This window comes from Ovis canadensis, chromosome 15 (assembly GCF_042477335.2).
Source record: "Ovis canadensis isolate MfBH-ARS-UI-01 breed Bighorn chromosome 15, ARS-UI_OviCan_v2, whole genome shotgun sequence".
Taxonomy (NCBI): Eukaryota; Metazoa; Chordata; class Mammalia; order Artiodactyla; family Bovidae; genus Ovis; species Ovis canadensis.
The window spans coordinates 57,599,407-57,613,992 of NC_091259.1; the positions used below are offsets into that span (position 1 = coordinate 57,599,407).

The 14,586-nt window shown below is 39.7% G+C and overlaps 1 protein-coding gene across 1 annotated transcript; it reads left to right on the plus strand.

Annotated features, from left to right (window-relative positions):
- Positions 1 to 1,663: 1,663 nt before the first annotated feature.
- Positions 1,664 to 2,626, plus strand: LOC138420520 (olfactory receptor 51I2-like). The gene has a single exon (XM_069553755.1). The coding sequence runs from the start codon at positions 1,664 to 1,666 to the stop codon at positions 2,624 to 2,626; it is 963 nt and encodes a 320-aa protein (XP_069409856.1).
- The last annotated feature ends 11,960 nt before the right edge of the window (positions 2,627 to 14,586 follow it).

The following is a 14,586-nucleotide window of genomic DNA, read 5'->3' on the forward strand; positions in this document are numbered from 1 at the left end:
AACCAGGTGAAAAAATGTGCAGCTTCATTCATCAGGGAGATCCAAGTTGAAATGACTGAGATACCCCTTTGCGCTTTTCGGATTGGCAAAAATTAAGAAGCTTGACATTTTCTGGGCCAGGCTGTAGGAAAACAGGAACTTCTAAAATAGACCATGGAAATGCAAATGTTAACAGCCCTTGTGAAGGGGAATTTGGTTATCTCAAACCAAACTGTTGATACATGTATGTATACCTCTTGATCTTTCCCACCAAAAAAAATTCTTTATCTGTGAATTTACCCTGAAGATATATCTCCAACAATACAAAAATAAATACGCACAAGATTATTCACTGCAACATTGTTTGAAGTTGCAAAATATTGGAAACTGCTGAAATCCTTAACCATAAGAAATGCAAACATAAAGACTGGTACATCCATACCACGTATGGAGTATGATGCAGCTACTTAATATAATTTTCAGCCTAGGTATTTATCATTACTGGATCTTGATTAGAAGACAATGTCCTAGGATTTGTACTCAGACACTCCAAACACAAGAAAATCTCAAGTTCTAATAGTTCAGGAAAACGCTGCAGTTTTCTCTTCCTTTGTTGGACTTCAGAATTTCTCTTTTCACTTTAGATAAAATATTTCACTTCTCTATCAGCAAAGTAATTATGAGAGAACACGTGATAACTATGTGAAATTGGGCTTCCCTGATGGTTCAGTTGGTAAAGAATCCACCTGCAATGCAGGAGACCCCTGTTTGATTCCTCGGTTGGGAAGATCCCCTGGAGAAGGAATAGGCTACCCACTCCAGTATTCTTGGGCTTCCCTTTTGGCCAGCTGGTAAAGAAATCACCTGCAATGTGAGAGACATGAGTTCCATCCCTGGGTTGGGAAGATCCCCTGAGGGAAAGGCTTAATCACTTAAAATATAACATCATTTAAACTATAAAAAAATTCATTCTCAATTGAATAAGAATAACCAGGACACAGAGAGGAGGATGACAATGATCATGAGCATTTTCAACGTGCTGTATATATTAAAGAGTGCTGCTGTGCCTGATGCTGCTAGGTCACTTCAGTCATGTCAGATTCTGTGCGACCCCATAGACGGTAGCCCACCATGCTCCCTCATCCCTGGGATTCACCAGGCAAGAACACTGGAGTGGATTGCCATTTCCTTCTCCAATGCATGAAATTGAAAAGTAAAAGTGAAATCGCTCAGTCATATCCGACTCGTAGCAACCCCATGAACTGCAGCCTGCCGGCTCCTCCATCCATGGGATTTTCCAGGCAAGAGAACTGGAGTGGGTTGCCATTGCCTTCTCCTAACACACATCAATTTATTTAAAGAAAACATTGGATGGAAGGGTATAAATTGTATAAAATTTACATTTAGTAAAAACTAAATCCATTCCTGTCATTTATTTGCTGGAACCATAGAAAATTTACACTATGTCCTACATGTCATATTTGTTTTGATGACACACTGGCTAATGTATGTACATTCCTAGAACAGTTGATAATATAAAGTAAAAGCTGAGAAATGGAAAATAAATAGTGAAAATGCCTAACAGCATAATTATCTGCCTATTGACACGTGTTGGGTCAGTGTCTTTGTGTCTGTCCAGATTGAAAAGTCACAAATTTCTGGAGCCCTCATCTGGCCCCTAAGGATGTTCCCTTCCTGGTCCTTTGCCAACATCTCCTTCTTCCAGCCTTCTGCTTTCCTGATGATCGGCATCCCAGGCCTGGAGGTCATTCATGGCTGGATCTCCATCCCCTTCTCCTCCATGTACACTGCGGCCCTCACTGGAAACTTCCTGATCCTCTTGGCTGTGAGAAGGACCCCCAGCCTGCACCAGCCCATGTACTACTTCCTGTCCATGCTGGCCCTCACCGACGTGGGCCTCACCTTGGCCACAATGCCCACCACGCTGGCTGTGCTCTGGTTTGACCATCGGCTCATCGGCTTCAACGCCTGTCTGGTCCAGATGTTCTTCCTCCACTTCTTCTCCGTGGTGGAGTCCTCGGTGCTCCTGGCCATGTCGTTTGACCGCTTTGTGGCCATCTCCAACCCCCTGCGCTATGCCTCTGTCCTCACGAACAATATCATCATCAGGATTAGGCTGGCCGTTGTGGCCCGAGCCACTGTGTCCCTCTTCCCATTGCCCTTCTTACTAAAGAGACTGAACTTTTGCCCTGGCAAGATCCTCCTGTCCCACTCATTCTGTTTCCATGCAGATGTCATGAAACGAGCCTGCGCTGACATTACTGTCAATATCATTTATGGGCTGTATGTGGTTCTGTCCACGATGGGAATAGACTCCTTGCTTATTGTGCTGTCCTATACCCTTATTCTTCATACAGTGATGAGTCTGGCCTCTCCCAGGGAGCGTATCCGGGCCCTCAACACTTGTGTTTCTCATATTTTAGCTGTTCTGGTTTTCTTCATCCCAGTCATAGGTGTGTCCATGATCCACCGTTTTGGGAGACACCTTCCGCCCATAGTACATGCCCTTGTTGCCTACGTGTACCTGGTGGTGCCCCCTGTGCTCAACCCCATCATCTACAGTGTCAAGTCCAAGCCCATCAGGGAGGCCATGCTTAAGGTGCTGAGGGACAAGAGGAAAGGCTGATGATGTCAAGAAATAACCTCAAAAACAGACGGAAAACACAGTCACACAGTCATAACCTATGTCTGAAAAGCCCATTTTTCTGAGCCCTGACCCAGAGACGTTATCAAGAGAATGGCAAACAAATGCATATCCTCAGACTCATGGGTGAAAAACAGTCCTGATTCTTTACTTCACTTATTAACCTCAGCTTTTTCATTCAAAACTTACTTGTGCAAGACTCTGTAGTTGTTATAAGGAATAACATTAAATGAACCATAGGGAGTCTCTTCCCTCCATTGAAGGATAGAAGCTCTAAATACACAATTACAGTAAGTATAATAAGGCTGTGAGAGTTTCACACAAGGAGTTATAGGAATGTGGAAGAGGGTTTGCTCCCTTGCCAGGGGAAAATGAGAAAGGTCTCAAGGATGGAGGCTAAAAGGTGAGTCAGTTGTCACGAAGACAAAGAGAGGTCACACATAATCACTGGAAATGATTGTAAAAGTGAATAAACTGAGGTGTGGAGTTATCTGGTTGCTTGAGGAAAGGTGAGTGGTCAGATGTGGCTCAGCATAATGTGTGTGTTTGTGTGTGTGTGTACGTGCTACAGGCAATGAAAGTGTAGTACAGCTCTTCTGAGCTAGGGATCCAATGGACATTCCTTGCTCCCAAAGTGTACCTCCTTGCTTGAAAATGGCCTTTCTCTGGCCTTTGACTGTCACCTGAGATTCTAATTTCAGAGACTATAAATTTTAATTACACATCATTCACGCCTTCCTCATCTCTTAAAATTCCATGTCCCTGGGTTAGGAACATCTTCATTCCAAAGTCATCACGAAGAGACCACTGAGGTAGGCACTTTCTGCATTGTCAGCTGCACTGGTGGAAAATCAGGGAGCAGGTAAGTTTAAGCAGGGTTTAGAGGCCTATGTTTTGACATAAATATTCTCTTATGATGCTACTGCATATATCTTTTACATCCTGGTGTCCATTTTGGTGGGCATATATTCAGAAATGATAGTTAGATGATATAGTAGCTCCATATTTAATTTTTTAAGGATGCTCCATACTATTTTCTTAGTAGCTGCACCAGTTTACATTATCACCAATGATGCAGAAGGTTCCATATTCTCCACATCCTCAACAATGCTTGTTATCTTATTTTTTTAGTGATAGCTGTGAGGCGACATTTCTTTGTGGTTTTGATTTGCTTTTTCCTAAAAAGTAGCAAGTTTAGTTGCTACTTGCTTTGCAAGTTGCTTTTTATATGCCTATTAGTATTTCTTCAAAGAAATGGCTATTCAGTTCCTTTGCCCATTTTTTAATCAGGTTATATTTTTGTTCTTGAGTTACAGGAGTACTTTATATATTGCTAATTTTAATCCTTTATCAGATACGTAGTTTGCAAATATTTTCTCTTTTCCATGGATTGCCTTTTCACTCTGTTAATAGTGTTTCCTTTCCTGTGCAATAACTTTTTAGTTTGAAGTATCCCCACTTGTCTAATTTTGCTTTTGTTGCTTGTGATTTTGGTTTCATTATTTCATAGGTCTTTGCCAAGTCCAGTTACATGAAGGTTCCCCCCAAGTCGTCTTCTACTAGTTTTATAGTTTATTATGGTCAAATATTTAATCCAGTTTGAGTTACCTTTTGTATATGATGTGAGATCTGGTTCAATTTTATTCATTTGCATGAGGACATCCAATTTTCCCAACATCACTTGTCAAAGAGAATGTCCTTTCCTCATTGTATGTTCTTGGGACTCTTATTAAAAAGTAATTGAGTATATATGGGTGAGTTTGGATTTCTATTTTACAAGACAGGTTTTATACCAGTGAAAGTGAAAGTCATTCAGTCGTGTCCAACTCTTTGTGAACCCAAGGACTACAGTTCATGAAATTATAGGCCATAATACTGGAGTAGGTAGCCTTTCCCTTCTCCAGGGGATCTTCCCAACTCAGGGATTGAACCCAGGTCTCCCACATTACATGCATATTCTTTACCAGCTAAGCCAGAAGGGAAGCTTATACACAGTACCATGCTGTTTTAAATTGCTATAGATTTGTAATATTTTTTGAAACCAGAAAGTATGTGATGCCTCCAGCTTTGTTCTTCTAATTCAAGTTTGCTTTGACTGTTGGGGGTCTTTTATGATTACATATGAATTTTAGGACTTTTTTCTATTTCTGTAAAAGGTATCATTGATATTTTTATATAACTTTCATTGACTTTGCAGATCATCTGGGGTAAAATGCACACTTTGACAATATTAACTCTTCCAATCCATGAACATAAAGTGTACTTTCATTTATTTATTATCTTCTTCAGTGATTTATAGTTTTCAGTGTACAAGTCTGTCACCTCTTTAGTTAAGTGTATTCCTAAGTATTTTATTTTCTTTGATTCTATTGTGAAACAGATTATTTTTTCTTATTGTCCATTTTGGATAACTGATTGTTCGTGTAATAAAAACAAAACTGATTTTGCGTACTAATTTTGTACCCTGAAACTTTCTTGAATTTATTGTAAACTGTTTTCTTATAGAGCTTTGGGGATTTCAAATACATAAGATTGTGTAGCCTGCAAACAGAGATAATTTTATTTCTAATTTTCCAGTTGGAGCTCTTTATTTCTTTTCCTTAAGTCACTACTTTGGCTTGGATTTTAGTACTATACTGAATAGAAATGGAAAAAATGAGCATACTTCCCTTGTTTCCAATTCTTGTTCATGAGAAAAATGTTTCAGTTTTTACTATTGAGTATAATGTAAGTTATGGGCTTGTCATATATATCCTATATTAAGTTGGGAACACATTCTGTACATATCTGTAACTCCCGTATTCATTTTACATTATTCACAATAGCCAAGATAGTGAAACAACCCAAATGTCCATCAACAGAAGAATGGATAAAGAAAATGTGGTATACACATAAAGTGGATTATTACTTAGCCTTTAAAAAGAAAATCCAGCCATTTGCAACAAGGAAACATTTGGAGGTGATGGATGTCTGTCACCTCGATTGTAAGGAATGACTGTAAGTGTATATCAATTCAGTTCAGTTTAGTTCAGTCGCTCAGTCATGTCTGACTCTTTGTGACCCCATGAATCACAGCACGCCAGGCCTCCCTGTCCATCACCATCTCCCAGAGTTCACTCAGACTCACATCCATCGAGTCAGTGATGCCATCCAGCCGTCTCATCCTCTGTCGTCCCCTTCTCCTCCTGCCCTCAATCCCTCCCAGCATCAGAGTTTTTTCCAATGAGTCAACTCTTCTCATGAGGTGGCCAAAATACTGGAGTTTCAGCTTTAGCATCATTCCTTCCAAAGATATCCCAGGGCTGATCGCTTTCAGAATGGATTGGTTGGATCTCCTTGCAGTCCAAGGGACTCTCAAGAGTCTTCTTTAACACCACAGTTCAAAAGCATCAATTCTTCGGTGCTCAGCCTTCTTCACAGTCCAACTCTCACATCCATACATGACCACAGGAAAAACCAGAGCCTTGACTAGACGGACCTAGTCGGCAATATCTCTGCTTTTGAATATGCTATCTAGGTTGGTCATAACTTTTCTTCCAAGGAGTAAGCATCTTTTAATTTCATGGCTGCAATCACCATCTGCAGTGATTTTGGAGCCCAAAAAAATAAAGTCTGACACTGTTTCCACTGTTTCCCCATCTATTTCCCATAATGTGATGGGACCAGATGCCATAGGTATGTTCAAATGGATCAAATTATATAAATTAAAGAAATTCAGTTTTCTGTACATTAATGATACCTCAGTAAAGCTGTAACACACAAACATACACACACACACACACACATACACACACAGATGCTTCTGCATGTTGGTTCTGGGGCCTCTTCATGTTTTCATGTTTTCACTTTAATAGAAGTAAAGGAAGCCCCTGGGGATAGAACAAGATGGCAAGGAAAATGTCCTGGGTAAGATGGCATGCTGCATCTCTAAAACACAAGTCCAGAGACACAGGTGAGCTCCCATGTCTTCCCCCATTCATCTCTCTCTGTCTTAAGCCATTTATTCCCCATCTGTCCTCCCAGGTTACTTTATCCATAGTTGCTATGAAACATGATGGTGCTTACACAAAATCCCAGGAGACACAGACACAGAATTGAATCTGCTTAACCTGCAAGAACAACCCTAGGAACCAAGAAGAGAGTGCAGAGAAATAAACACAACTCACCTGAGTGTCTGTAAGGGTCACTTGGAGGGACCAGGAAGTATTCTGTGTGACTCCACATACTAAAAGACATAGTTTTAAAAAAAGTTTGAAGTGCCAAGTAAAATCTCCTACAGATGTGGTAGCAGGAATGAGCCTAGAGAGGATAATTCTAGCCCTCTCCTTCACAAATCAGGTGCTCAATAGTATAACTTTCCAACCAAAAATACATATTTTGCACATTTTTCATTGCCCAGGAAAGACTAAGCTGAGACTATCCTCTGTGGCCTGTCGCCAGGATGTCCCTGGGGAGCAGCAGCTCAAGGCACTAGGTATAAAGTAGGGTCTTAGTTGCAGAGATTTTCTGGCTCCTTCAGAATGAGGAACAGTAGCGAAGGCTGCAAGAACAAGCAGGGTGAGTAAGCTGGGGCCCAGATACAACCCTTCATACACATGTTATTTATTAGGAGGGGGACCTGGTAAGAGAATCTGAGATGCCCTCTTGATCAGCCGCTTTCATGTGGAAGAGCCACTGAGATGCAGAATGAGCATGTGTCAAGAATAGGAAGGAAAGGAAGGAGGCCAGCCTTCCCATAAATGCCAGATCCGCATTCATACCCCTCCCCGCCCCCCACCCCGGTAGGGGAAAAGAAGTGAAAGAGACTACTTTCCTGCAGCATAGAGACTGTCTAATCCAGATAATTATGCAAAAACCCAGACTCTGTGTCCAAGCAGATTAGCACCTTTTTATTTCTCTAAGTAAGGTATCGATATAAAGGTATCTTAATATTCCACTCCAGAGAGCATGCTGCGGGTAATCTAGATATTTGCTTGCTGTCTCAATTCTCTCTATGCGATTTGTCTTTCCCATGTTTTCTGAGTAAGAAGAAACTCTTAGAAGAGCACTTGGCTTAAATAATGCAAAATTTTTACACCATAGCTTTAGATAGCACCTCCATCACGTCACATAATTATCATGTTTATTTCTCTCTTTTTCTGGTAGGAAAAAGAAAAGCACTTGACCTTTTTCGGCGGGGGTGTACAGTTGTTTTACAATATTGTGTTGGTTTCTGCTTTACAACAAAGTGAATCAGTTTTATGTTTGCGCTCGATTTTATACCTCCCACCCGCACCCCCTCATTCAGCCCGTCTGGGTCACCACAGAGCCCTGAGCTGAGCTCCCTGTGCTGCGCTGCAGATATCCTCCCCGTGAGTCCGCATATATGTCTGGTCTCTATTCCTGCCCTGAAAAGGGCTTCCTCTGTACCATTTTTCTAGATTCCACATATATGCGTTAACATATGATACTTGTTTTTCACTTTCTTACTTCACTCTGTTTGCACCCCACTCCAGTACTCTTGCCTGGAAAATCCCATGGATGGAGGAGCCTGGAAGGCTGCAGTCCATGGGGTCGCTAAGTGTCGGACAGACTGAGCGACTTCACTTTCACTTTTCACTTTCATGCACTGGAGAAGGCAATGGCAACCCACTCCAGTGTTCTTGCCTGGAGAATCCCAGGGACGGGGGAGCCTGGTGGGCTGCCGTCTATGGGGTCGCACAGAGTCGGACACGACGGAAGGGACTTAGCAGTAGCACTTCACTCTGTATGACAAACTCTAGCTCCATCCGCATATCTACAAGTGACCCAGTTTCACTTCTTTTATGACTGAGAAATATTCCATCATATGTATGCACCACATCTTCTTTATCCGTTCGTCTATCAGTGGGCATTTAGATTGACTCCATGTCCTGGCTATTCTAAATAGTGCTGCAATGAATATTGGACTGCATGTGTCTTTTTGAATAATGGTTTTCTCTGGGTATATACCCAGTAGTGGTATTGCTGGGTCATAGGGTAGTTCTATTTTCAGTTTTTTAAGGAATATTCATACTGTTCTCCATAGTGGCCATGTTAACATACGTTCTCATCAAGTGTGGGACATTTCCCTTTTCTCCACATCCTATCTAGCCTTTATTGTTTGCAGATGTTTTGAAGATGGCACTCTGACCTGTGTGAGCTGATGCTTCACTGTGGTTTTTAATCTGCATTTCTCTAATAATTAGTGATATTGAGCATCTTTTCATGTGTCTCTTGATCATCTGTATGCACTTGATTTTGAGTTCAAGTAAAGAAAGTATGGTGGATTCAACCTTTTGCTTCTAGGCGATTTGACTTTCCCAGACACATGGAGTCAGAAGATAAAGAATCCTAGAGTGCTAAAGTGGAAAGGATGGAATTCCTCAGGGGAGAGCTATAATTTAAAATATCTTTGACCTTTTAGTGTCCTGGAGATAATAATAGAAGACCAAATCTGGTCTGATTCCAGGTTAAAATGATTTATTTTAAAATTCTGAACCACATGGGAAGCACAAAACATATCAATCCAACTTGGCTACTAAAATAGGCATTTCAGTAAAATAAGAGTGGGAAAAAAAGCCTTCCCTTTTTTTTTTAAACCACAGAGAATCTTTTCCAATATTATTTCCTCATAACACTAATATACACAAAAAAACAGGTAAAAAGGTCATTATCTGGATGTAAGGGAGAAATTGGCTTGGTTATATAAGAGTTATTCATAATTTTTGGCAATTTTCCTTAAAGGGTATACTATAATTTTAACCCCTTAAGCTCCAAACTTCTTGTAATGTTCAGCTTAAGTTACCATTTGGATCCTGCTACCACAGCCAAGAGTAATAGATCACACAAATACCCACAGTTACATGGGACCTACATATCAAAAGCAAGTTCAAAACAAGAGATTTATGAGTAATTCAATAATAGATTAATTAATGCAGGATGAAAGAAAGAGAACTGTAACATTAATCCCAGATAAAATTAATCCTCTGCTGCTGCTTCTGCTGCTAAGTCGCTTTAGTCATATCCAACTCTGTGCGACCCCAGAGATGGCAGCCCACCAGGCTCCTCCATCCCTGGGATTCTCCAGGCAAGAATATTGGAGTGGACTGCCACTTCCTTCTCCAGCGCATGCATGCGTGCTACATCGCTTCAGTTGTGTCTGACTCTATGTGACCCCATGGACAGCAGCCCATCAGGCTCCTCTGTCCACAGGATTCTCTTGGCAAGAATACTGGAGTGGGTTGCCATTTCCTTCTCCAAATTAATCCTCAGATTCCTTCAAATTAAACGGAGAGCTGACACATTCTATTTTGATTTGTGCTGCCAATGGCAAAGAGTATCTCCTGGATTGATCCTAAGCAAATCCAAATGAAATTAGTTAATAATGACAATTAATTGTATTAATCTGAAGAAACCACTGGTCTTTACTATATACAAAGTATATAGCTTAAGTTGTGAATATATGGACCTTTGAGATGCTATGTTAATGGACCGAGTGAAGAAGAACTGGGTAATAAAATTACTGTCTTCATTTAATCATCCATTTTCTCATTCACTTATTGGTTATATCTGAAAAAAAAAGAGTATAGAAATTTGTGAAATCATCAAAATCAGAATAGTAAGATGAACTAAGAGCTGAAGAAATGTACCTGGGAATAGTAAAGAGAAAAGCAAAACCAAGGAGATAATTACCACAATAAAAGGCAAATGACTTTATAAGAAGATTCTAAAGGGTCACAGCCTTTGCCCTGCTTAGAGCAAAGGCTAACAGAGTTTTGCCAAGAGAACACATTGATCATAGCAAACACCCTCTTCCAACAACACAAGAGATGACTCTACACATGGACATTACCAGATGGTCAATACCAAAATCAGAATGATTATATGCTTTGCAGCCGAAGATGGAGAATCTCTATACAGTCATCAAAAACAACATCGGGATCATGAACTCAGATCATGGACTCATATGGCTCAGAACATAAAACTACTTATTGCAAAATTCAAACTTAAACTGAAGAAAGTAGGGAAAACCACTAGACCATTTAAGTATGACTTAAATCAAATCACTTATGATTATACAGTGGAAGTGACAAATAATTCAAGGGATTAGATCTGATAGAGTGCCTGAAGAACTATGGACAGAGGTCTGTGACACTCTACAGAAGGCAGTGATCATCCCAAGAAAAAGAAATGCAAGAGGGCAAAATGATTGTCTGAGGAGACCTTACTAATAGTTGAGAAAAGAAAAGATGCAAAAGGCAAAGGAGAAAAGGAAAGATACACCCATTTGAATGCAGAGTTCCAAAGAATAGCAAGGAGAGATAAGAAAGCCTTCCTCAGTGATCAGTGCAAAGAAATAGAGGAAAACAATAGAATGGGAAAGACTAGAGATCTCTTCAAGAAAATTAGAGAATACCAAGGGAACATTTCATGCAAAGATGGGCATGATAAAAGACAGAAATGGTATGGACCTAACAGAAGCAGATGATATTAAGAAGAGGTGGCAAGAATACACAGAAGAACTATACAAAAAAAGATCTTAATGACCCAAACAACCACGATGGTGTGATCACTCACCTAGAGCCAGATATCCTGGAATGTGAAGTCAAGTGGGCCTTAGGAAGCATCACTATGAACAAAGCTAGTGGAGGTGATGGATTTCCAGTTGAGCTATTTCAAATCCTAAAAGATGATGCTATGAAAGTGCTGCACTCAATATGCCAGCAAATTTGGAAACTTCAGCAGTGGCCACAGGACTGGAAAAGTTCAGTTTTCATTCCAATTCCAAAGAAAGGCAATGCCAGAGAATGTTCAAAGTACTACACAATTGCACTCATCTCACATGCTAGCAAAATAATGCTCAAAATTCTCCAAGTTAGGCTTCAACAGTATGTGAACCAAGAACTTTCAGATGTTCAAGCTGGATTTAGAAAAGGCAGAGGAACTAGGGATCAAATTGCTAACATCCATTAGATCATAGAAAAAGCAAGAGATTTCCAGAAAAGCATGTATTTCTATTTTATTGATTACCCCAAAATCCTTTAACTGTGTGGATCACAACAAACTGTGGAAAATTCTGAAAGATATGGGAATACCTGACCACCTTACCTGCTTCCTGAGAAATCTGTATGCCGATCAGGAAGCAACAATTAGAACTGGACATGAAACAACAAACTGGTTCCAAATAGGAAAGGAGTACATCAAGGCTATATATTATCACCCTGCTTATTTAACTCATATGCAGAGTACATCATGCAAAATGCTGGGCTGGATGAAGCACAAGCTGGAATCAAGATTGCCTGGAGAAATATCAATAACCTCAGGTATGTAGATGACACCACACTTATGACAGACAGCAAAGAGGAACTAAAAACCTCTTGATGAAAGTGAAAGAGGAGAGTGAAAAAGCTGGCTTGAAACTCAACATTCAAAAAACTAAGATCATGGCATCCAGTCCCATCACTTCATGACAAATAGATGGGGAAACAATGGAAATAGTGACAGACTTTATTTTGGAGGGCTCCAAAATCACTGCAGATGGTGACTGCAGCCATGAAATTAAAAGACACGTGCTCCATAGAAGAAAAGGTTTGACAAACCTAGACTGCATATTAAAAAGCAGAGACATTGTTTTGCTGACAAAGGTCCATCAAGTCAAAGGTATGGTTTCTCCAGGAGTCATGTATGGATATGAGAGTTGGACTATAAAGAAAGCTGAACACTGAAGAGTTGATGCTTTTGAACTATGGTGTTGAAGAAGACTCATGAGAGTCCCTTGGACCTCAAGGAGATCCAGTCAGTCCATCCTAGAGGAAATCAGTCCTGACTATTCATTGGAAGAGCTGATGCTGAAGCTGAAGAACTGACTGTGCAAAGAACTGACTCTTTGGAAAAGACCCTGATGCTGGGAAAGATTGAAATTTGGAGGAGAAGGGGACGACAGAGGATGAGATGGTTGGATGGCATCACTGACTTGGTGGACATGAGTTTGATCAAGCTCCGGGAATTTTTGATGGACAAGGAAGCCTGGTGTGCTGCAGTCTATGGGATCACAAAGAGTCAGCCATATCTTAGCAACTGAACTGAACTGAAACAGTCACAGAGAAATGGCAGAAGATTTTTGGAGAAAGAGGAAAGGGTTTCATTTCCAGAACCTCAGTCTTATCACCATGGAACATCAGCAGAAAACAAGCTCTTCTTGATAATCTGATCCTGCCAGCCCCACACTTAACAAATCTCCAGTATCTAGTACAGCCAATATAGGAGGTCTAAGATTGTTTAAAGTGTGTAAGCCAAATAGACCAGAATTTTAATTTGGATTCCTTTCTGGCATAGCCTAGAGAAACTCTTTAAGCCTCTCCCTCCAGTTTTATCTTTTATTATTATTGTCATTTTGATTATTTGTTTAAAATATACTTTTTTAAAGTAATACTTGTCATTTTTTGAGACTAAGTGGAATTATTTACTAATATAAATGAGAGAATAGAATGTCTAATATCTGGAAGACAAGAGGTATCCAATAACTGATAAGAAAATGTATTTCCCCAAAATCAACCTAGAGGGGAGGGATGGGGAGGGAGATGGGAAAGAGGTTAAAAGGGAGGGGATATATGCATACCTATGGCTGATTCATGTTGAGGTTTGACAGGAAACAACAAAAGTCTGTAAAGAAATTATCCTTCAATTAAAAAATAAATAAAAATTTAAAATAAAAAAGGAAAAATGCTATAAAATTTTTGTTAAAAATTTTTTTAAATAAAACATGTTGTGTTAGTTTCAAACAAAAAGAAAATTTATTTCCCCAAAATCAGAAACTAAACTGATATTTCTAGGACAGATCCCACTAAATCCTCATTGAGCCTAAATTTATGTCTTTCATTCATATCTTTGATTGGCTTCTGTGGAAATTCTAACTTGGAGAAGAGAACCTTACGTCTCATTCTCCTGCAGCTGTGGCCCTCCCAGCTAGAGCTGAGATCAGCGCTGAGAGATTTCAGGGAGGTCATTCAAGGACAAATCAAGTCCTCTTGATGAGTGTGCTAAGAGGCTGAACAAAAGATTTAGCTGGTATTCTAAACATTATGGGGAACGCTCAGTGAATTGAGTGAGAAAATGATTCCTACAAAGCAATGTGTAGCCTGGATTGCAGGGGCATTTAAAGACCCAGGCAGATATTCTCTGGGCAAGGCAGAGGCAGACCCCAAATATCTAAGTGTTCTCAGTGACCTGGTGAGAATCAAGTGCCTCTTCATTCAACAAAACTTTTCTAGTACTTAACAGCCTAGGTATTATTCATTATGGGTCTTGATTAGAAGACAATGTCCTAGGATTTGTATTCAGACCCTCCAAACACAAGAAGATCCCAAGTTCTAATAGTTTTAATAATTCAGGAAGAAGCTGCAACTTTCTCTTCCTTTGTTGGACTTCAGAATTTCTCTTTTCACTTTAGATAAAATATTTCCCTTCCCTATCTATCAGGAAAGTAATTATGAGAGCACATGTGATAACTATGTTAATCTTTTAAAATTTTGCAAAAAGGAATGACCATGAGCATTTAAAATGTCTTTTATATATTCAAAAGGGCTAACACACATCACTTTATTTAAAGAAAACACTGGAAATAAGGGTGGAAATAGTATAAAATGTACATTTATTAAGAACTAAATCTTAAATCTATTTCAATCATTTATTTTCTGATAATCATAGAGAAGTTATACTATCTCCTAAGTGGTATATTTGTTTCCATGACATATAGGTTGTTATATATACATTCTTGGAACAGCTAATAATACAAAGTAAAAGCTGAGAAATAGAAAATAATTAATGAAAGAGTCTACACAGTATAAATAAATGTCTTCCTAATAGGTGTATGGTCAATGTCTTTGTGTCTGCCCAGATTGAAAAGGTCACAAATTTCTGGAGACCTCAACTGCCTTCCCAAG

What these genes read in the sequence shown, in the direction of transcription:
- LOC138420520 (XM_069553755.1), top strand. Translation starts at nt 1,664, where the DNA reads ATGTTCCCTTCCTGGTCCTTTGCCAACATCTCCTTCTTCCAGCCTTCT.